Below are 24,817 nucleotides of genomic sequence, written 5' to 3' on the forward strand. Positions count from 1 at the left end.
AGGAAAGAAGAAACCATAGTAATTTTGACACTGCCCTGTGGGGTTTGTAATACACATAAATGTAATACATACAACAGCTACAGCATAAGGACACAGTAAGGCAGGGACAGGCAGAAGGAATATGCACCTGTATGGTTACAAGCTGTTTTACAGGAAACAGTGACATTATTAACTGTACGTGGACCATGGAGAGTAAGGAATGTATATTATGATCTCTAGAGAAACACCCAAACAGTACACACACAAATACATATTAAGAGGAAGACTAAAATGGAATTGTTTATACAAATATATATGTATATATGTTAATATTTTTTCAAAAAAAGCAAAGGAGGAGGAACATAAAAACAAAAAAATGAGGGGAAATGAATAGAAAACAAATAATAAAGTGGGAGCCCCAAACCCACCCATACCAGTAACTACATTAAACATTAACGGAATAAACATGAGTGGTGGCCTGAGGCTTGCAACAGAGATTATTGGCTGGGTGCAAGGGATCGTAGTGGGGTAACAGAAATGTTTTAAATGTTTTAAAACTGCAATATGGATTCCAATAAAAATTAGAAAAAACTGGATTATGACGATAGCTGCACAACTCACCACATTACTTTAAAAATTACTGAAAGGATGAACTTTATGGCATATAAGCTATACATCAATAAAGCTGTTTTTTTTTTAAAGTAAGAGGGGTGCTGGGGTGGCTCAGTCAGTTGAGTGACCGACTCAGGGTTTTGGCTCAGGTTGGGCTCTCATGGGTTATGAGACTGAGCCCTGTGTTGTCTTGTCAGGCTCCACACTAAGTGGGGAAATCTGTGATTCTTTCTCCTCCCCAACCCCCAACTCATGCTCTAAGATAAATAAATCTTGAAAAAAAAAAAAAAAAAAAAAGGCGGGGTGCATGGGTGGATAACTCAGTCAGCTGAGCAGCTAACTCCTGATTTTGGCCCAAATCATGGTCTCGGGGTCCTGGGATCAAGCCCTGCATTGGGCTCCATGCTCCGTGGAGAGTCTGACTCAGGAATCTCTCTCCCTCTCTCTGCCCTTCCCCCTGCTCTCTCTCTCTCTTAAATAATCTTTTTTTTTTTAAGATTTTATTTATTTATTGGACAGATAGAGATCACAAGTAGGCATAGGGGCAGGCAGAGAGAGAGGAGGAAGCAGGTTCCCCGCTGAGTAGAGAGCCTGATGTTGGGTTCGATCCCAGGACCCTGGGATCATGACCTGAGCCGAAGGCAGAGGCTTTAACCCACTGAGCCACCCAGGCACCTGCCCCTTTCTCTTAAATAAACTTAAAAAAAAAAAAAAAAGGTAAAAGGTTCATGAAGCAAAAACTGACAGAATTAGAGGAAGAAATAAAATTATCCCACAATTGTAGTTAAGTTTTTTTTAAGGTTTATTTATTTGAGAGAGAGACACAGCATGAGCGGGAGGGGCAGAGGGACAAAGACTCTCAAGCAGGCTCCTCACTGAGCGTGGACCCCAACAACGGGCTCAGTCTCACAACCTGAGGTGAAACCAAGAGTCCGGATGCATAATCAACTGCGCCCCCCAGGCGCCCCCCACAATCACAGTTAGGTTATTTTAATAGCTCTTTCTCAGCAACTAACAGAAAGACTAAGGGGAAATCAAGGAAAACACGGGAAATCTGAAGAACTCTGTTGCTACAAAGTATATATTCTGTTCAACCCCGGGGTTCTCAGTAAGGGAAACTTTTCCTTCTGAGGGACATTTGGTAATGTCTGGACACATTTCCGCTGTCACCTCCTGGGGGCTGCTACTGGTGTCTAGTAGGTATGCTAGAAGTTGCTAAGCATCCTATGATGGGCAGGGCAGGAACACACAACAAAGAATGATCTGACTTTAAATAGTAAGAGTTCCAAGGTTGAGAGACCTTGTTTTAAAGTACACTTATTGGGATAATCCATGTGCTGGGATGTAAAACATTTCACCGTAAATTTTAAAAGACTGAAACAATACAGAATGTATTCCCTAGCTACACAGAATTAAATCTGAAGTCAATCAAATTAAGCTATCTAGGAAAATCCTAAATAATTGCAAGTTAAAGAACATACTTCTAAGTAATACATGGATCATGGGAAAAAAGCACAAGAAAAATTAGAAAACATTTTGAACTAACGACGAAGAAAAATCAGAATCTGTGGGATGCAGCTAAAGCAGTGCTTAAAGGAAAACGTGTAGCTTTAAATGTGCATATTTGGTAAACAGAAGAGTAGGGACTACCTTTTCTGTTTTTTTTTTTTTAAGATTTTATTTATTTATTTAACAGAGAGCAAGAGAGCACAAGTAGGCAGAGCAGCAGGCAGAGAGAGAGGGAGAAGCAGGCTCTCTGCTGAGCAGGGAGACCTATGTGGGGCTCGATCCCAGGACCCTGCAATCATGACCAGAGCCAAAGGCCGTCACTAAATCGACTAAGCCACCAAGGCACCCCTTCTGTTTGTTTTAAATGCTACATCCCTTGTGCATAAAATAATTTCCAGCATTTAGTGGGGACCCAATAAATATTTACTAAATGCATGACCATGTAACTGAACAAATGGAAAGATTTCTAATAGCCAATGGTGGCATCTGATAGCAGAATTATAAATGATTTTCTTTTTATACATTCCTGTGTCCGATTTGTAAAAGATAATCCATAGGTATTGTATTTTTTAATGAGTAAAAGAAACATTGTCTCCTGCTGGACACAAATCTTTTCTCTTCTTAATTATTCTAGGGAAGGGAAAAAGGTACAAACCTAATTAACTGAATGAAAAAGGTTACTGTAACTTCCACCTAGTGCCCAATGTCAGCTGCTTCTAGAATTTAGAGTGTGAGCAAACACCGCTCGGGAGTCGGGAGACCACCCCCTTGGCGGATTTGAACACGGGGCTCTAAACCCTTCCATTAGGATTTTTCTCTCCCTCTGACTCAGACTGACACAGTCAAAAACAATGGGTGATCAAGCAATTTTTTTTTTCTATTTCTTTTTTGCCTTTCTGTCTCCCCAGAAAGCTGCCAGATAATGAAACCATTTTCTTCCCACACACAAGGATCTCATTCTGGTCTAAGTGAATATACAGCTTGTCTCCAAGGAAACATATATGTCACTAAGACTCCAATACTCTCAGCAAGCAAGGGCTACGTCTTATTCTTTCTTCTCTCCAGCTCTGGGCATGGAGTTCCCCCAAAACTAGCTTAAAAGGTATCTAGGAAAATTAAGTGACCTTACCTGTTCTTCCTTTTATTTAATTAATTACAAATCAACTAATAGGACAAATTAGTATGTGGGACATACATACAAATCACAAGCTTTCCTGAGGTCCTGAGTAATTAACATCATATTCAAATGTGCTTCAAATCCCCAGACTCCTTTCCTTGGCGCAGCAGAAAAGGTGGCCAGGCGGCTGCTGCACGATGATCAGCCAGGAACTGAAAATGTGCTGTCTCAGAGCAGTGTGACAGAGCAGTGGGCTTAGGGAAGGCGGGAACGACAGCCCACCTGAGGAACGACGCAGAGTCACGGCTCAGTGAACTCACCCGGCCACATCGCCCGTCCCCACTCCTCATCTCTAAAGGGCTCAGAAGCTCTACTAAATCCATTTTAACCTCTGCAAATGCAGTAAGGAGGAGCCGTACAATTGGCACTTAATAAAGCAGCTCCTTAGACCGACGTTGGCTCCAGTGACAGATTTAAACGTGCCTTAAAGCCTCCGGGAAGCACTAAAAGCCACAGGTTAGCAAAGCAGAAACTCAGCTTACATGGAAAGGGGGGAAATTAACAACAAGCACCACAACAAAATTAAGCTCCAAGTGGCCCCTCAAATCTTAGGAACCATGCGAGGAACAATCGAAGGAGCACTGAGGCTAGGCTGGGAAGTCCCCATGCTGCAACCCTGAAGCGCCCTGATCAAGGTTACATGGGTGAGTGTGTACTGAATCACCCCCTTAAAACAGTCTCTGCAAGTGTATTGCAGAGTGAAACTGTTCGTCTCCATAAATCGCTCGGTTGACATTTGCACTGCAATCACCAGCAACATTTACAAAGGGTGAGACCAAGAAGAAAAAAATTCATGTTTCCGGAAAGCATGAAGGCTGACACAAAGAGCTTTGCACAACTGCAGGAACCGGCGGGTGAGCTGGCTATGGTGGCAAGGCCCCCTGCTCCCCCAGGGGTTAACGAGCAGCTCAGGACCTCACGCAGCGGAATCCCACTGTGAGATCGCACGCTGCCACAGAAGCACCATCTAAAGGCTGTTTGCCTCAGGCCAGACATTACTCAAGGGGGGACCCATATTTCTCACCCCATGAAGGAAAACTTAAATGTTAGGTCTTCTTTTACATTAAGTCCTCAAAAACAGCCTGCAGGCTATGTATTTTCTTCGAAAGTAGTGGGCCTGCCTAACAATTAGAGCTTTCTAAAAATGGAATGCTTCGCCAGGAGATTGAGTTCCCCATCTCTGGCCAGAGGACAGCAGATGCTGGTGACCAACTGGCTAGGATGTCACAGAAGGGACGCAAGCACTGGCGGGGAAGGATTGGATGACTCCTAGGAAGCCATCCAGTTAAAGGATCTAAGAAATGGAGGTGATGACCTAAGTAGCTCCTGAGAAAACTCCTGCCTCATCTAATCCCTTGAAGAGACAAAAAAATACAGGAGCACCCGGGTGGCTCAGTTGGTTAAGCATCCGCCTTCAGCTCTGGTCATGATCCCAGGGTCCTGGGATTGAGCCCCACGATGGACTCCCTGCTCAGTGGGGAGTCTGCTTTTCCCTCTGCCTTTCCCTCGCTCATGCTCTCTTTCTTTCAAATAAATAAAATCTTTTAAAAAATTAAAAATTACAGGTTTTTCAGAGTGTGCCATCCTCCATAAAGATGGACTCATACATTTGCTCTTACTTCCACAAAGCAAGTGTGTTTAATGGCTGGAATCCCATTATAACAAGCAGCAGAGGGAGAGGGAAAAGCCCTGAGATCATGACCCGAGCTGAAGGCAGACACTTAACTGGCTGAGCCACCCAGGTGCCCCGCCATCACCCCGAAGTTTTGAAGGGAATCTCTGGGCCCAAGCGTCACATGTGAGGGTAACCCTCCAGGAAAGTGACAGGCTGGTGAGAGTTTCTGCCACACAACTATTTGAGGGCGCATTGTTTGCAATTGTTGGGATCGAATAACCTGTTCACAGATTAAAAAAAGAAACTACAGATGTGACTAAGCCTCTCGTGTGAGCCTTCCTGAAAACTCCTACCAAGTTTTCCACAGAATGGCTTTAGTAACCACGTTAATTTCCATGACAGCCGAAAAGGACAGCCCAGCTACACTGTCTGCTGCAGGCTTCCTGGCCAACCACAGAAACGCGCCGCCCCAGTGTTCTGGCTCCCGTGCCATAACCTCACAGGGGACTCTGTACCGCTCCTTCACACCATTTTACAATCGTCGTGACAAAACTCACTATTCCTTTTGTTGTTAAGGTCTGCCTTCCACATCAAAGTTCCAGAAAGGCAAGGCTCTCACTGCATCCTCGGCATCCGTGCTTTTACACAGCAGGTGAGGCAGGGTGCCGGGAGGGGTACTTACAGAACGAAATTAAGACTCAGCTCCACAGCCACCATATTACCCAAAGTGAAGCCATCTAAGAATCGTAGGTATAGACAACAATGTGGAGAAATAATGATCATACGCTCCATGTGTAAAACGGGACAAGAAGTTTTCTGATAAGCATACCATAGTACCTAAAAAAAAATATATATATATATAGAAAAATATTTAGAGAGAGATAGATTTACATACACTGGATTATATGAACTGGAATGTTCATAGCAGCATTGCTCATGGCTGCCCCAAACCGGAAACAATCAAATATCCACCAAAAGTGAGATGAACTAGTGGACTGGCTCCTATTCACGCATGGACTACTACACAGCAATGAAAATGAATGACTGCATCCCGCAACAGCACAACTGAATCCCACAAGGGACACTCGACAGGAAAGCAAAACTAAAACACAGTACACAGAAGAATACATATTGTATTATTTCATTCACATGAAGACCAAAAACAAGCCAAACTGAATGATGCATTTGAGTTACAAGTTCACCAAATACTCAATAAACTAAGTCTCAAGTTCACCAAATATTCAAAGGACAGACTATTACTAGTTGGACAGGACAGTAACACGGAGGAGGCAAGAGAAAGGGCAGAAAATCCAGCAAGAAGTTACTGCAATTCAGCTGAGACTGGCAGTGAAGAGCTGGTGGGGGCGGCGGGGGGTGCTGAGCCAGGGTGTGAGCCGTGGGGACTGAGAGAAGTGGAGGGTGGAGAAGAGACACAACACGCAGAACCTGACGAACGAGCAGGTTCAAGAGCTGAGGTGAAGACGGTGCCAAGGAACGAATCCTCCCTTATCAAAAAGAGGGAAGAAAGAAAAAAAAAAAAGACTATAAATCTGCAAATTATAATATTTACAATATAGACCTGATTTTGATGTTTAAAAGGGAGTGAAGTTGGGCTAAAAATACATTTGGTATCAAGAAGAATAAAAAACTGCAATGGATTTAAAACACATTAAATGCTAAAAGACACGAGTTCATCACAAAACAATAAAACAAAAGAAGGAAAAGGAGGTGAAGTAGCCCACGAGGTCTAGCAATGCTGGGGAAGTGGTTAAAAAAAAAAAAAAAAAAAAAAAAATTAACTAAAGGCAAAGATGTATATGGCAGTCTCTAGAGTAAACGCTAAGAGAATCTGGAACTAACAATACCGCAGATGCACAAATAAATAAATAAATAGTATCACGGATACAAAAGGTGGCAAGAAAGGAAAAGGAATATAAAACAAGAGGGTTAAATACAGACAGAGTAGGACGGCAGAAACATACTGCCATTTTACTGTACCTGTTAATGCCACAGGATGCTTCCAGAATGTGGGAAATTCTACAGGACAAACATGATTTCTTCAATAACTAAAATGCAAGGAGAAAAAGAAGGGAGGGGGAGCAGTGGGCGGCAACTTCTAGACTGAGACAGAACTGGCGGGAGGCAGTGTGTGAATGATGTTTAGATCCTTATGTGAATGAACCAACTGCTTAAAAAAAAAAAAATGGCATAATCAGAAAAACCCGAACACTAAGTGAATAACGATGTAAAGGAATTATTTTTAGGTGTGATAATGGTAAAGTACTTTTGTTTAAAAAAAAAGATGTCTTACCTTTTAGAGATCTCTAACAAAGTGGTGTAGAAACTATAAATGAAATGATGAGTTTTCTGAGATTTGCTTAAAAATGACCAGGTTTGTCAAGGGTGGGGGAGGAGTCATGAAACAAGAAATGACTGAGACGGGCCGGCGCGTTAACAGTCGTAGTAATGCCCATATGGGATTTACTCAACTCTTCTACTTCTGTACTCATTTGGATTTTACTGGAATATAAAATATAAAGGGACAGAAGGAAAAGGGAGGGAGGAAAGATCTCTAGATAAAAAAGTATGTGTAGAAAATGTTTTGGCAGGATATATCTCAAAATGTTCAAGCGGTTCCCTCTGGGCAAATGTGATCTCAATTTTTAGAAAATGTTACAAATTCATCATCTCGGGGTGGGGAGATTACTGGTAACTTTTACCCTCTTCTTTCTCTTTTTGCTTAGCTATGTTTTCTAGCTGTTTCTACAATGAACAAATCAGAACGTTGATTCAAGAACTATTTAAAAGGACAGGAGAAAGACTGCCAAAAGAACAAAGAACCTCGCACTCAAATCCACATTTCTTAATCATTTCTGGGTCCTAGTTTCTTCGCAGAAACTAATGAGAGGTACTCTCTCCCTCCTCCAGAAAGATGCACAATCCTACAGAATTTTTCTGAGCGATGTGAAGAAACGGAGAGATTGCTTATGAACTCAGACTTGCTATGTTGTTAGTAGTTACAGTACATAATAAGAGCTGACAATTCATTGCATATTTGCTATGTGCCAAGCACTGTCACACAGGCTCTGTTTGCTTTCCAACTATTAACTCATTTCATCCTCCCAAAAGACTCGATGACAAAGGTGCTCTCATCGTACCCAATTTACAGATGAGGAGAGTGAAGACAGAGAGGCTGAATAATAAACACGCCCAGGGTCCCGTAACTAAGGCTTGGCACAACCGGCATACGAATTCAGCACCCTGGATCTAAAGTGGGCTTTTAACCACCGAAGGATGAGGCCACTCACAGGGTTAAATCAAAGACACCAAGCAAACGTGACATCCTGAGTCATTCATGCTCTGGAGACCGTGTCTTCGAATTCAACTACAGGAAGAGCCTACTGTGTGCCAGACTCATCCAAACACATGAACCCCCCACACACACCCCTCCCCGGTCCTGGCAACAGCACTGGGAGGGACTCACCCGCACACCCAGCGAACTGTGGCGGAATCAAAAGCCAAGCCCAACTTCCAACTTCAAGTTCACCAACCCACAGCTGATTCCTTTAAGTTGGGGGGATGGTTTAGTCTACGTCTCACATGACCTCTGAGTGACCAAACCCTTTTCAAGGTAACTGGTGAAGGTCAATACACGGACCCTCCAATTTGCCCGTGACGCACAGCAATTCAGTTTTTGAGATTTTCCCCTCATCCGTCTGCTTTAGCCAGCTGAGACACCCTGGATGGGGACACGCTTCCGAAAGTTTGCCCCCAGGGCTCACAGACATTGGCAGAATCATCCGCATCTGCTGCAGAGAACTGCCAGTGCTACAGCCCACAGCACACTCATGGCCGGCAGAGCCCAGACAAACAGGCCCACGCCAGCTCCACGAACACCCTCCCAGTGCTTACAGTTTCACAGTTCAAGCATCGAGTTTCATTGGTCAGCGTTCCCTGAAAAATCTCATGGACCCAGGTGAGTTCCGGTTTATTACTCTCTGCAGGTTCATTCATGTTGCCATTTTTTAACTTTCCGTTTTGTTTTTCCTGTTTCTTCTCCTCCTGCAGGATGTCCGCAATGGTGTTTAGCAAATAATTTAAAAACTCATGAGCATCCTGCTGCATGTAGTTATCAAAGAGATCTGGAAGAGAGAAGGTCATTAGTTCGATCTGTGGTTCTTGAAAAGCAAACACAAAACGTTTCATTTTACGCGCACACTTCAATTTTCATACTGAAATGTCAACTGGACAGGTATCACATATATCCACCTCTATTCTGCAACTTTAATGGGTAAACTTCGGAAGAATTTTTGTTTTTTATCCTTTTTTCTACCACCCACCAAGAACTACACTTCCCCTAGCTCCCTAAAGTCATCCCATATGCATTTTGTATATGGGATTTTTATCCTACAGAAAACCCCAGAAATTACTTCATACGCTCCCTGATAAAATATCAATACTTAATATGATGTGACCGCCAACGATCCATTATTCATTCTGCAATTTATCTAGAGCAACTGGGGTCTCTTCCCAAAGATCATCTTAAACCCTGACCCAAACTGGAAGCAGCTTAAAGGAAACACATATGGGAGATGGGGGATCCCTGTATCTGACAGAGTTCTGAAACCAAATACAAAGGATTCCAGAAGCCTCCTGCTGCTCCCTGCTAGAAGGACAATCAGGAGGCGAACGCAGCTGAAAAACTTCATTATTAATCATGTTCGCGATGAGACTCGGGAGTGCTCTGCTTCCTGCTCAGATTATTTTTATTCTGGTACATATAAACTACAACAACTTTAAAAGACAGCAATCAAATTAAATGAGACTTTACAAAACAAACATCTGATTAACTGTGCAAGTCTGCTGCAGGAAGGCTGGAATCTAGGATAAACACAAGTTGTGTATCAACTATTTCTAGTCGTAGAAATTACCAACGCGAAGCTTCCGGAACAAGCTCATCTCTACTACCACTTTTCCCGAAAAAGAAGATAGAAAAACCAGGGGGAAAAAAAAAATCAGGTGACAGCAGGACATTTTAATAATATAAAGATTCCAATTTAATATCCTTCAATTGTCTTGGGCAAAAGTCAGAGGTATTCTTTTTAAAACAGCAAGGCTCTGATTAGAAAATATACTTCTACTTTAATCACTTATGACAAGTTTATATGAGTACTATTTTATGCGATTATTGTACCAACCTATGCATTCCTACCTGCGTTCTGCTTACAAGGCTGCCTTGGGCAATTTCTCTCTCACAAAGGTCTTACCCAGAAAAACAACTCCCAAGGTGGAACAAATAAAAAACCATTCCAAAATGGAATGATAGATCTGAATTTATACGCATGTTTTTTAATGCAGACTTATTTTATGTTAGCGGGGTAGAAATGGAGAATTACATATTCTTTTAAAAAAAAAAGTGATTTTTGAGTTGGCCAGACTCTTTTTCCCTTTCAAAAAAAAGGAGAGGGGAGAGTCCTTTGGGGGAGCCACAGAACGATGAATTCGTATTTCGGACCCTTAAGCCCAGGACTCACCGTTCTCTTTTCTCAGCCGCGAGATGAACTTCTTTGGTGGGATCACGCCAACCTTCTTCTTCTGCGTGGCGATGCTGTGGAAGAGGTCTGCCAGGCACGTCAGTAAGTTTTCCTTCTTTTTTTGCTGGGCCTTGTATGCCAGCACATTCTCCCGGAACGGCCGGCAGAAGTACAAGGCCTGCAGCACGGAGTTACAGTAGCACGTGTTTCCAAACTGCCAAGGGACAACAGGGGCACTTCAGCTCACGGTCCGGGGAAGCCCACCCTCCGGGAACCAGCGCAGATCCCCCAGGGGCAGCGTCCTGCTCGCCACATGAGAGACTAGCAAACCACTCGTCACACCGGGGACTATCTGAGCACCAGGGAAAGGAATGAAATTTACATCCACCTGGGGCCTCTCCGGCCCATAAAAGTCCCTAAAATGATATGAGCTTTGGTTTAAAAAAAAAAAAAAAAAATCTAAGGAGACCTTGTGGTGCTTAAAAGGGGGGGGGTGGGAAGAAAAAGGGACATAATATGGCGACCCAGGCAAGTAGCTAAGAGAGATCCCATTGAAACACATGGAAACCACTAAGACAGAATATAAAAATCCACATCAGAAAGAAATCCGGGAACTAGGAACCATTTGCTCAGGTGAAATACCCTTAACTCCACGGGAACTTGCTTTAGTTTTTCTCCATCAAGATTCTAGCGCCCCCGCTCATCACTTCACAGCACAAGTCCTCACTTCAGAGCAATGGAGGCAAAGAGGGGTCCCCCCTAGGTCATCCCACCAGCCTCTTCCCCTCCAGCTCCTAAGTCACCCTCCATCTGGTTTCTGCCAAGATGGCGAGTGTCCCAACACGACAGCACTCGGTTCCTGCTCCCCTACGTACTCACACGAGTACCCACACCATAATATTTTGTTCCTCTCAAGAACCATGGACACTCAGATTATGATCAAAGAGGGAAAACGCCATCGTCTCACTGGTTTTCCACAGACTGCGACTCTGGCAGAACACAGCCAGGACTATCACTATCCCTTTAGAGTTTTCCACACATAGGAAAACGAAAAGGGAAAAATTTAAAGAAATCACGAGATTAATAACATAGATTTCAAGACGCTGCGTAAGACTAAAATAGAACTTGAACATCTTCTCAAGACTGGTTGTTGGCTGGTGTGCCACTTTCCCAAGAGTGAAACAGATGCTCCGCCATACTTAATGTGACATTTCTACGTGTGCTAAGATAGAACATTTCCTATTTTTACATACTTTAATCTACTTTGACACAATTATGTAACAGGAGACAAACCTCTTTTTAAAGAGAAGCTGGAACTTTCATGAATTACCATTCGAAGTGAACATAAATGAAGCTATTAATACATTTAATCTCACAACGCTTCCACAAACTAGGAAATGGCCTTCATTCTTTTCTCCCCATTCGTATATTCCCTAGTAAAGGCAGAATTTCTTACAATTTGAGTAACTATCTTCACAGAGCTAAGCAGAGGCCTGTGCATAATGACTAGAAAAAGCTAATAAAATTAGGAGTCAGTGTTTTGCCCACACAACACCCTATATTCCCATGCATCCTCTGCCCTTCGACCCACTGCCTCGCCCTAACCTAGACACACTTCAGTAACGCTTGGCGCCGAGCCAGGGGATGACTCCCGGGAAAGAAAAGGAACTAACATTCACGGAGTGTCCACAGTGTGTTTCAGACTCCCGTCAGGATCTTCATTAGGAGCTCTCACCGATCCTTCACTATAACCCACGAAATAAAGGTCGCATGGTCTCACTTTACAGCTGGGGAAATGAAGGCTCAGAGAGGTTAAGTGACTTGCTCGAGAATACACAGCTAGGAAACAGCACGGGCACAATTTAGACTCAGTCCGTATTACTTCAAAGCCAACGTTCTTTCCATGAGCCACACGTTGGCATTCACTCACTGAGAACATTTCTAGCTTCCCCAGTGGAAATTACCACTTACAACACGTGGGTATGGGCAGATTCTGCTGAGAGCCGTTGTTCCCGAAAACCGTATACTTAGAGGAGTTAACACCTGGTGTGTGGAAAACCTCCGTGCCAGAGGGGGAAGGATTGGGTGAGGAAGAAAGCTCACAAGGGTAGCGGGTAATATGGCCTTAGTACTTAGGATCAACTTACCAAGGAAGCAGAGCCTGCCAAGTGTGGCCACACACAAGGGAGCCACTGCCGAGCACAGACAAAATGGGGCCAAGGAATTCTGCGATCCACAGTTCCCGGTTCTCCCCCATGACCCACCTCTGTTTTAAGTACCACCATCAACTTACATGGTTAAACAGTTACTGGGGATGAGCTGGTAACACCTTTAACGTTCTGGCTGTACTGACGCGCACTGAAACAGAGACTGCCCAAGGAGCTCGTCCAGATGATACAAGCTGATCTGGACATAAAGTCTAACAAAACTGCTCCGAAAGTTATATGTACAAAGGAAATCGCGTAAGTTGAGGGGGGGTGGGGATGAGAATCCAACCCAACAAGGCAATAATTACACCCTTTTTCTGGGACAACTGACACTTTTAAAAACTGGACTAAACTTCTCCCTTCCCAACATGTGCCATTCCTAGGAACTAAGGCACATGAACAATTATTTAAAAATTGGTAGTAAGGAAAACTACCATTAAGTTGCTTCAAATGCTCTCAAACATTTGATAAAAATAATAATGTTTGAATACTTACGTTGACCAATCCAAAGTAGTGTTCATTGATTGGAAACTGCTCTGGACCAATGTCTTTTTCCAGAGCAGAGGCATTGGTGCCCTGAAAGAGAAAAAGAAAAGTTCTGTTGTAGGTAAAATGGACAACAGACCCTTAGCAGAGTCCTCTGTTGATCCCCGGGTCCTCATGGTGGTTGGTGATGTTCGTGCTAGGAAAAAATGTGTCAGAAGTAAATCAGCAAATGAATTAATAATGTCAGCCTTATTCTTCCCCTCATCCAACCTAATCATCCCTTCAAACCTGCTCTACTTGGGGGCTTCGATGATCTTCTAACAGGAAAGTTGGTCTGATAGGCAAAGAAGCAAACTATCATTAAGAACTTGTGAATAAACCATGTTTAAGCTCGACAGCTTTTATGATACTTAGTGGTCTAAAGATTCATATCACCACTCTCGAAGTCCATTTCTCCTTTCTGATGAAGACTTACTGTGCACCCACTATGTGCCAGGCACTGTTCTAGGCAGTGGCACTCCAACAGTGAAAAAAACAGACAAGGAAGCCCACTTTCACAGAGCTCACATTTTAGCGGATGAAGATAGCCAGAAAGAAAAAGCAAATACGCTAGACAATATACTGGAAAGTCGTGAGTGCCAAGACGAAAAATAAAGTCAGAACTAAGGGTGTGGACCTCAGGGAGGAGGGGTGGAGGAGAGGTATGGAGGCAGGGTGGAGTGTGAACAGTTGACACTTTCAATGGAGTGGTTGCGGGGGGTAGGGGGGTCTTACCTGGGAAAATGAAATGTCCAAGGAATATTGTGAATAAGGGAGCAATGCCCTTTAAAACCCAACACTTCCCAAATGCATCAAATTAGTAAGTCAAGTTTAACGCTCCAACAAGACGGTGGGAAGTTACTGGGTAGTCCCACTATGTGGCAGGGACTGTGCTATTGACTCTCGCAACGATCCTACAGGTAAGTACTATCATAACCCCCATTTAATAGGAACGTAAGGTTTACAATCTGCCCAAGGACCACAGTCTATAAGTGGCAGAGCTAGGACCTGAACCCAAGAGTCACAGCTGGGAGGCCACGATCTTAACAAATGCTAGGAGAGCAACCACATCGAACAAACTGCTAAGGGCCAAGTGTTTTCCCATGTCCTCTAGGTCCATTACACGGCCCACCACTCTGAATTCCTTTTCCTGTCTTCTGAGACTTTGAGTTTGGTGGTCATCTGCGTGTTCAACAGTTTCACTGTGTGTGTGTGTGTGTGTGTGTGTAGTTTTCACCACCTTTCATAATAATGCAACCCCATACATAATGCCGAATCTTTTATTTTTTTTAAAAGATTTTATTTATTTATTTGACAGAGATCACAAGTAGGCCGAGAGGCAGGCAGAGAGAGAGGGGGGAGCAGGCTCCTTGCTGAGCAGAGATCCTGACATGGGGCTCGATCCAAGGACCCTGAGATCATTACCTGAGCTGAAGGCAGAGGCTTAACACACTGAGCCACCTAGGCGCCCCAACGCCAAATCTTTTAAAAAATGTTTAGCATATTATAGCAGGATTTTATGGCATAGACAAAAATCACTAAAAACTTTCAAAAAAGCTCTATCTCAATCATAAATCAATACAAATAATGCATATTAAATACCCCCACAGCCATATCGGAAGCAGCAGCATTAGAATATATGGCTTAGAGCCCAGGAGGAATGTCAGATATAAAAGTACAGCACATGGAGACAGAGCTCATTAAATCTCCCTTTACGAGGCAGCCGTATATTCAAGTTGATCCGTGCTTTTTGCTATTCAGGAATTCTTGGATCGAGTCTGCTTTTTTTCAACCTATCTTAATACTCTCCCATTGGAGGGGGAGTTGGGGAGGTGATCATTCATACGGAGGGCAAAGTTTAATAGAAAAAACCTATTCAAAACACCTGTCCTTCTGAGGCCCACGCCTCCCAGTGCTTGCAAGGCCCTTCCTGTCTCCTCCCCTGGCTCACCCACTCACAGAAGACCCACCTTTACCCTCCATCTCCTGCCATCATCAGAGTGGTCTCCATCCCCATGTGGGGGGCCAGTCCCACAGTCTGCTCTCTCCGTAACTGGATGTCCTGTTTTCCAGCAGTCTTTTCTTCGGCTCCACTCTAGCACCTCGCTCCCAGAGACGTCCTCCGGATATGCTCACTGCCCTGCCGTCGACCCAGGCTCAGCTCTGGCTGCCGGCTTCCTGAGGCATCCCAGCACCACAGCTCCATGTACTGCCCAGAACCTCTCACTCCCCTTCTTTCTTATTCAGCTTAGAACCCAGGGATCATGACTTCCACGGCTCTTACAAACAACCTACACCTTGTCCTTTGGGCACACCACCTAGCGAAAACTAACCCAGCAAGAACCGAACTGTCCACCTTCTCTGAACACATACCCCCACACAGATGTGCAACGCTAGTGGGAGTCACACAGCCAAGCTGGCTGGATTCACCCGAATTCACTCAAGTGGCCCTGAACAGGTCCCACTTCAAACAATATCTCTTCAGGGCACTCATTCTCCACACCACGACGACAATTTCCAACCTTCCCAGAGCTCATCAAAACCTCCACATCCCCTAGATCTCCTCTGTGCCCCTCCCTGGCCTCCGACTCAATACAGGAAAAAAAAAATTAACTGAATTAAACTAAACCAGCAGGGAGGAACTCCCTTAATTTCACTCCCAAACCTTCCAACCTATGTCCCTCTGTTAATGAAGGAGACCTCTCTCTTGTCCAAGCCGATGTCTCCTCTACAGTTAGATCCTTCCCATCAGAATTGAACATGCCTGTCGTAAAGGCTCGGGGCAGGTGTTTACACCATGTTGTTTCTGCCCCGGGCTCTGAAGGTCAACGTGAAGAATTTAGCATGCCTCAGTGCCTCTCCCACTAAAAATACATGCGTGCACACTCTCCCACACCTCTCCCCCAGTGACCTCCACCAGTGTCACCGTCGCATCACAGCTCAAGTTCTTTAAAGAATTCTCTATTCCGAAACAACTACAGACGAGTCAGACAGAACGTCTAAGATTTGTTTTACATAATCCAGTGGTGAGGGGCCCCTGAACAGCTCAGCCGGTTAAGCGTCTGACTTTGGCTCAGGCCACGATCCCAGGGTCCTGGGATTAAGCCCTGCTCAGCGGGGAGCCTTCTTCTCCCACTCCCTCTGCCCCTCCACCCAGCTTGTGTGCTCTCTCTTATGCCTGCACACACTCTCAAATAAATAAATAAATAAATACCTTAAAAACAAAAAAAAAAATCCAGTGCTGAGGTGGGGAGACGTGGGGATACAACTTCATTGTTGAAGCTGAGTGCTGGGTAGTGGGGCTTCTTACACCATTCCGTTTACACCTCAACATGTACGTATACAGGGGGCGCCTGGGTGGCTCAGTGGGTTAAGCCTCTGTCTTCGGCTCAGGTCATGATCTCAGGGTCCTGGGATCGAGCCCCACATCGGGCTCTCTGCTCAGCAGGGAGCCTGCTTCCCCCCTCTCTTTCTGCCTGCTTCTCTGCCTACTTGTGATCTCTGTCAAGTAAATAAATAAAATCTTAAAAAAAAAATGTACGTATACAGGCAGGGTAATGGTCCTTTGAAGAGTCCATGTCCTAATTTCCAGAACTTGTGATTATATTTCCTTAATGGCAAAGGGAAATTCAGGTTGTAGATGGGATTAATTTGCCAGTCGGCTGACCTTAAGATAGCGGGACTGTCCTGGATTCTCTTGGTGGGTCCAAAGTGATCACAAACAACCTTAAAAGTGGGAGATGGAAGCAGATGATAGATCAGAGTGATGCCATGTGTGAAGGACTCCATCAGCCTTTGCCAATCTCAAAGATGAAGGAAGGGGGCCAGGAGCCAAGGAACCCAGGTAGCCTCTAGAAACTGGAAAAGGGAAGACACGGTCTCTGCTAGAGCCTCCAGGCAGGATTCACCCCGGACGACCTTCACGTTCGCTCAGGGAGGCCCACTTCAGAGCTCTGACCTGCAGAACCTCAAAATGATAAATCCAGATTGATTAAGGCACTGAGTTATGGTAATTTGTGATAGCAGCAACAGGACACTAATACAATTTGTTAGAGATCGTCCTAATACTCTTGAAGGCTTGTCTTTCTTCACCTCCACATCTCTCGTCTGGATTCTGCCCCCACTTCATCCCTGATGTGCTCCAAACATGGCCAACTCCAGGGCGCACTCTGAGCGGCTGGCCTTCTCCAGACACTGAGGCCTCTTCTCCATGCCCCTCTCTAGGGTCCAGGCAATTAACCACTCATGGGACCTCAAGCAGCAGCTACCATTTCCAACTTCATCTTCATCCCAGAAAACTTAATTCTGAGCTCTTTCAGACTGGATGCGTACGGACATTTCCAATGGCTTGAGGAGCTCCCAATCAGTCTACTCCAAACTAGAGCCTCACCTTCTCCTTCCCCCCAAATCCAACCCTTTCCTGGTCTTTCCTCACAGAGTAAATGACAGACAATGCTGCCTGCTTTCTGGCCAAGACTAGATCTAGCCTGGGGGCCTTCCCTGACCCACCCACCCTGTCTTTGGGTTCTCTCTCCTTCCATCTCTCAGGCCATTTGCTTCTCTTTAATCTCCTGTCATCGCCAGCAAGGCCAGGCCACTCTCACCGGAGTTATGACAACATCCTAAGTGGCCACCAACACCCATGTACCCACCTCTAACCCCACATCAACATGGCAGCACGAGTATTCTCTGTAAATACAAATCTACTCTAAAACCACCAACTCCCCCCTGCTGTCTCTGGGGTCAGCTCTGGCCACCCACGACTTGGCCTGTCATGACAGCCTTCATCCCATTCCTAACACGCCTCACACACTTCAAATTCCACCCCCCCACCCCATCTGAAGGCTCTTCCCCAGCCTCTTCACCAGGCTGCACCCCATCACGCTCAGGGAATTCCTCGCAAGACCACCCCCAGGCTCCGGGAGTGCCTGTCACGGAAAGAAGAATGGCCCCTGAAAGATGTCTGCACCCTTGTCCCTGGAGCTGTGAATCTGTGACCCTACATGGCAAACAGGATTGTGCAGGTATGATTAATTTAAGGATCTTGAGATGGGGAGAGGACCTGGATTATCTGGGTGGGCCCGGTGTAACCACAAGGTCCACAGAGGAAGGAGACAAAAGGCAAGAGTCAGTGTGGAGACGCGCCAACAGAAGCAGAGTTCCAAGAGCGGATGTGAAGGGGGCTGTGAGCTGTGAAATGTAGGCAGCCGCAGACACTGGAAAAGGCAAGGGAATACATCCTCCCTTAGAGCCTCTGGAAGGTGTGCAGCCTGGTGACACCTTGATTTTAGGACATTTGACCTCTGGAGCTCTAAGAGAATAAATGTGTCATTTGAAACTACTAAGTATGTGTTTTTTTACAGCAGCAATAGGAAACTTCCACCACATAAGCCCTGCTTCCCACCTGGGGCACCCGTATGGCATCCCTACCTAGCTGCGAGGGAGGCTGGCAAGAGTGGTCTTCATCTGAGCAGCCATGACTAGCTAATATTAGAAATGGAAAATGGAGGGGCGCCTGGGGGACTCAGTCAGTTAAGTGTCTGCGTTCGGCTTGGGTCATGATCTCAGGGTCCTGGGATCGAGCCCCACATCGGGCTCTCTGCACAGTGGGGAGCCTGCTTCCCCTCCACCCTGTCTGCCTCTCTACTTGTGATCTGTCAAATAAATAAATAAAATCTTAAAAAAAAAATAGAAATGGAAGATGGATAATGAGGGAACAACTAGCCAGCAATGTCTCAGAGGGTCCTTGTGGCAAGGTTTGTAACAGAAAACAAGGTGGAAACAATCTGAACTAGTTAAAAAGTTACAGCGAACCATATGACGGAGTCCCGTGCAACTATTTAAAAAGTAAAGTTAACAGGCACCTGGGTGGCTCAGTCGCTTAAGCATCCAATACTTGGTTTCAGCTCAGGTCATGATCTCGAGGTTGTGGGATCAAGCCCTGTGTCGGGCTCTGCCCTGAGCTCATAATCTGCTTCAGATTCTCTCTCTCTCTCGCTCCCTTGCATGTGCAACCAGTAAAGTTGCCACACAGGTACTGCTATGAAAATCTCTCCAAGATACAGTATTAAGTTAAAGCATGTTAGAGAGTGACGATGCGTAGGCCAATACTGGAAATGTCACTCATTTCATCAACAGACGTGGAGCCCTGCTTTGTGCCCAGCACTCGACCTGAGGCCCACACATGAACACAGCCGACCAGGCCTGCCCGTGCTCACTGCCCCTGCACCAAAGGAAGCCCCTTCCAGAATACTGCAGAAATCATTCATGTCATCCCTAGGGCCTAGGAGCGGGGCTGGGAGATCACCAAGGGGCTTTTCAGGTTCTCTTCTCAACCATTTACATGTTTTACTCTGAGCACGTATTATTTTGTCATACAAAAAGTTTAATAAAAATTAGCAAACTAATATCCAGCAGACCAGCTATCTAAAGCCCACAGCACGTAATTCAGACTGCATTTGGCCATTTTCTTCCTCCCAGTAGGAATTTGCCTTTGGTGTTGGTCACTCCGCTCTCTTGGCCTCGGTTTCCTGGCTGAGAGGGGAGAGAGACTGGTGTCCAGCCCATCTGACCGCTCAGGGGGCAGGGGGAGTAAAGCAGAACCCGGGCTGTCACCAGCACTATGTCAACGGCAGGGCAGCCCACAAAGCCGGGAGCCTGCGCTCCTGCTCGCGCCCCGCACAGAAGCACAAAAGACAGAGTGGGAGGCATGGAGGGTAATCGCTCCGAGGCCAGATGCTGAACAGAAAACCCAATCTGTGGTGGTAAATCACAGGGTCTGGAGGTATAGAAGCACAAAGATCTTATTTCCATCAGTAAAAAATGTGGTGGCCTTTGAAAAACAATGCGCCACACTTTATTAAAAATAGAATCTGGGCTGGGACAAGTTCCAACAAGAAGACTGTAACGTTAGCTCTTCACAGCCCTTCTGAGAGCAATTCTGTGACTGCCGAGGGGGGCTACAAAATCGGCAAATAAACAACAAGAACAACCGGGAAGGGTGAATTGTAGATGCCTCAGATGCACAGAGAAAAGGCGTTTCTTTTCAAAGCGAGTTTAAAAGCAGTTTATAAGCAAAGCATATTAGAATGTCTTCCACGGGGGAATAAAAAAGACACAGAATCTCGCCCCAGAGAATGATACAATCAGAACGACACTACGAGGTCTATAAAAGCCGATGAGACTATCGCCATCATATGGGAGTGCCTGAGCAGAAAACCGCAGAGACCAGGAAGTGTCCCTGGAGATCAGCTAGACCCATTTCACAGACAATAAAACCAAGGCCCAGAGAAGTAAGCCTCCTTGCCCAAGATCACCTCAGGACAGCCCACTTATGCGAATCCTAGGATAGGCAGCCTCGCTCAAGTTTGCACAAAGAAGGGACACACACACAAAAGGCCAAAAACAACATATAAGGATTTCCTGAGTACTCAGAGAACAAGTCCTTAATAATAAGCCAAGGGTTGAAATATATGACAAAGTGAATGTTGTTAGCTGAAAACACATTTTTAGGTCTATGTTCAAAAGGCCATTCTATTTATCAAGTTAAGTTTTCAAAGTACAAACATACACCAAGAACGAGCTTTCACAAGGACTAGTAGTCCCTGACTTCTGATGACTGAAGGTCATTCTTACAGCCTCCCAGAGAGAGTGAAACGAAAATGAGGTGACACAGCCCGAGAGCTCAGGATGAGTCAGGAGCCACCTGCCACAATTTAGGGATGGTTACGGAGGAGTTGCATAATTAGTCATCGTAACAACAAAAGATAACACACATCAGCCTTACTACACCCAGTCACTGCCGTCAGGACGGGATGTGTATTTTACTCCTGTCACCATCACCTCACCATTTAACTCTAGAGGTGAATACCATTATTGTCCCCATTTTAAAGATAAGAGGACTGGGATGCAGAGACGGTAGTGAACTTTATCCAAGTTCACACGGCCAAGTGCGGCGAACTGGGTTTGAACTCACCCCAGGATGCTCCCAACCATGAAACTGTTCTGACTCTCAAGGAGGGTCAGAAGAATCCCAGAATGGCAGAAGGAAAACTTGAAGAGGTCACAAAGCTGTACAGGCAAACTCCTAACTCCAAGGCACCCCATGAAATAGCCACAGTGAGCAGCACACCTGTCCTTTTCTGTAAAATCTCTACAGGACACTGCAACCTGTTTAAAGCAAATATACAACGGAGGCTGGAAGTCAGAAAAAACTCGGGATGTAGTCAATAGGAAAATGGGCTTTTTTTTGCCCCAAATGGTTTTACGCCCTGTGAACCTTTAGCCAAGCTGGAAAAGAAAATAATATTAAGTTTAACAAGGCAAAAAGAGAAAACAGCATCAAAAAGTAGAAATGAGGGCACCTGGATGGCTCTATCCATTAAGTGTCTACCTTCGGCTCAGTCCCAGATCAGGCTCCCTGCTCACCAGAGAGCTCGCTTTCCCCTCTACTCCTCTCCCCTACTGTGCTCTCTCACTCTCTCAAAAATAAATAAAATCTTTAAAATAAAATAGAAATGAGTTCTAAGGGGTAAAAAACTTTATACCTAATAATGAAACAATGTGCAATCTTACTGCTCTAACTTATAAATTTTTAGTTACTGACAGTTATATAAGGAAAACAATGTAACAGAAAAAGAACCTACCGCAAGAACGCATAACAAAATATATTTTTTTTAGACTTTTTTTTTTTTTTTTAATTTTAAAGTAACCTCTTACACCCAACATGGATCTCAAACCCACAACCCCTGAGATCAAGAGTCACACACTCCAGGGGCGTGAGTCAGTGAAGCATCCAACTCCTGATTTTGGCTCAGGTCATGATCTCAGGGTTGTGAGATTGAGCCCCCCAAAGGGCTCCGAGCTCAGTGCAGAATCACTTGGGATTCTCCCTCTCCCTTTGTCCCTTCCCCCACTCATGCACGCACTCTCATTCTCTCTCTCTCTGTCTCTCTTGTTCCAAAAAAAAAGTCACACGCACCAGCTGAGCCAGCCAGGCACCCCAAAATGTGTTATTAATACAGCTCACTCAATTCTCAGTGTTAAGATTATAACAGGGTGAGGGGGTGAGGAAGGGGGAGAGAATTGGTATGAATTATATATCAGGAAAGTTTCCTTTTTTTTTTTTTTTAATCCAAAGGAAGCTGCGAGCTATCTGTCATACCTCTAAAAAATAGAAATGCAGACTGTAATTCTGAACAAAATATCCACTATACCTCTAAAAGACAGAAATGCAGGCTCAGAACTAGTGTGGCCACTTCCCTGGCCCTTGAGCTACGGCCCCCACTTTCCCTTCTCTGGCTGCCTTCTCCTCGCCAGTTTGCTTTGATGCCACTTCTTCAAAGCTACCTTCCTTTACCTTTCTCTCACAGAATCCTGTATGGAACTTCATAAAACCTACCATGATTTGTAATAACATCCTGGTGATTATTTAGCATGTTTTCCCACTGAACCACAGGTTGGGAAGTGATGGTCCATGGACCAAATCCGGAACAGCTACTTTTGTAAATAAAGTTGAACTGGCATACGGTCACAACAGTCCACTGATTTATTGCAGCTACTTTCACAATAGTGGAGTAGTTGTGACAGAGACACTGTGGCCCAAAAAGCCCAATATCTTTACCATCTAGCCCTTGACCGAAAAGCCTGGTGATCTCTACACGAGACCATAACCTCCACGAGGCCAGGCTCTATCACGTCCGGTTGGTTTGCCAGGACCTAACAGAGCCTCTGGCGTGTAATAAGGCACCGACATCAATCTGCCGACTGAGTAATGTGGCAAACGGGGGGAAGGGGGTAAGTGGCACGGGCTACGCATTCAAAGACTGCACGTCTTTACATTCCCTTCCTCTCGTCTGCTCTCGTCCAGCCCAAGCCAGATCACATTTGTTATCCCTGTTCTACTCCTGAAGAAAGGGAAAGAACCTGCTCACCTTCACTCCGTCTGTAAAGGCAGAGACACGACTCTAATGTAGGCCTTTAGGATTCCGAGCCCAGGCCCCTGACCGCCAGTCAGGGGAGAGGATCTTCTCATTCATATTTTTAGTAATTCCCGAGCTGCAGATCCAGGGACTAGGCAGAGAGCCAGAGCTGCCTCTGAGCACATGGTCCCTGGCTCTCGGGCACTCATGCCCTCGTCAACTAACCCCTGGGGGCGTGACAGCCCAAGGTGGCTATGGATGTCCATCCTGCTCAGACAGCAGACAGGTCACCCAGTCCCAGGGAGCAACACTGAACAAAACTCTCCATTCAGAAAAAATCATTCCCGGGGACTCCCCAGCCCCATTTCATAGCTAAGGGAAATGAGGTTAATGGAGGTTGAGGACCCGGCCAAGGTCAGGTGTTCGTATGAAGCAGAGGTCTGCTGTGAACCCAGGATCTGCTGTGAACCCAGGACCTGAACACTGTCACACTGCAACCCCGGCTCCCGGTGCGAGAGCGCTCAGCCACCTCCCGGGCCTCTCCAGGCTTTCCCCGGGGGGCCGTGATCCACAAGAAGGCAGTTAAAGTACATTTCCATCCTGCGCCACGGTAGCAGGCCATTTCATGCCTTACAGGATACTGGGGAGGGAGAAAGAAGTGAAAAAAAAAAAAAAATCTCAACATGACTTCACTTAATGATCATAACACAGAAACAAAGACGTCTGCTGCTGAAGAAAGATGACCCTGGGATACATAATGATCCCCAGTCATCACGGGAAGGGACATTAAAGAGCAGCCAGAGACTCTGGTTTGTAAAACAGCTCTCCACATGCCTAGCGACAGCGTAAAAAAGTCCTCATGTAAGGGGAAAATTTCAACTCAAAAGCAGAACAAAAGATCCTGGTCAGTGTCTATCTTCTGGCTGAGGGGGAGAAAAAGGAAATTTCACCCACAGTCACTGAACTCAGTGTGCTACAAGCAAAAACTCCTTCCCAATCCAACGTTCTACAACAAAGCCACCAAGAACACGATCCTGCTTATGAGGTCTTCGCAGCTCCTACTTTACCCCGGAGCACCTGCCGTCACATCACTCCCCAGAAAAGCGGCACAGGAAGGCCCGGGCTCCCAGCAAAGCCCCAGGTCAAAGAGGACAGCTCTGCAAATTTGACTTATATGGGGATTCTAGCGTTCTCCACCCACCCAACGCCCTCTAGTAATTCAAGCTCGAGGTCTTCATCAATGAAACACCAGGACACCAGCACCCCATCACAGCATGGGAGAATGCAAGGTGTTAGTGTAGCCGGATGGGTCTGCACGGCACCCCTGCCCTCTGAATCAGTCCTGCACCATCAGACATATTTTACCCTAATGGAATGAAAGCATCTACTACTGACTCTGAAATAGAAAACATAAAATTCGGGGCACCTGGGTGGCTCTGCCAGTTAAGCGTCTGCCTTTGGATCAGGTCAAGATCTCAGGGTCCTAGGATCGAGCCCCCATCAGGGTTCTTGCTCGGCAGGGAGCCTGCTTCTCCCTCTGCTTGTGCTTGCTCGCTCTCTGACAAATAAATAAAGTCTTTAAAAAAAAAAAAAAGAAAGAAAATAGAAAATTCTGTGCTCTCTTCTCTCATCCCCAAACAGGGTGGCAATGGGAGAAAAGAGACGAGTCAGGAATTCTTTACAGCAATATCACTCAAGGTATTATTACTGCCATGAGCTAAGTTCAGAAACTAAGAACA

General features: G+C 45.4%; 1 protein-coding gene across 2 annotated transcripts in view; it reads right to left on the minus strand.

The window, feature by feature from the left end:
- The window catches only part of USP46 (ubiquitin specific peptidase 46), a 55,477-nt gene that overhangs the window by 18,894 nt on the left and 11,766 nt on the right, over window positions 1-24,817 (minus strand). For both annotated transcript variants that reach the window (XM_047719271.1, XM_047719272.1), the window contains exons 2-4: window positions 13,129-13,209; window positions 10,427-10,640; window positions 8,805-9,034 (exon numbers count right to left, since the gene is read on the minus strand). In XM_047719271.1, the coding sequence (XP_047575227.1) occupies window positions 8,805-9,034; window positions 10,427-10,640; window positions 13,129-13,209 (525 nt within the window). The remainder of the gene's footprint in view (window positions 1-8,804; window positions 9,035-10,426; window positions 10,641-13,128; window positions 13,210-24,817) is intronic.

The sequence above is a fragment of the Lutra lutra genome, chromosome 2, assembly GCF_902655055.1.
Source record: "Lutra lutra chromosome 2, mLutLut1.2, whole genome shotgun sequence".
NCBI classification, from domain to species: domain Eukaryota; kingdom Metazoa; phylum Chordata; class Mammalia; order Carnivora; family Mustelidae; genus Lutra; species Lutra lutra.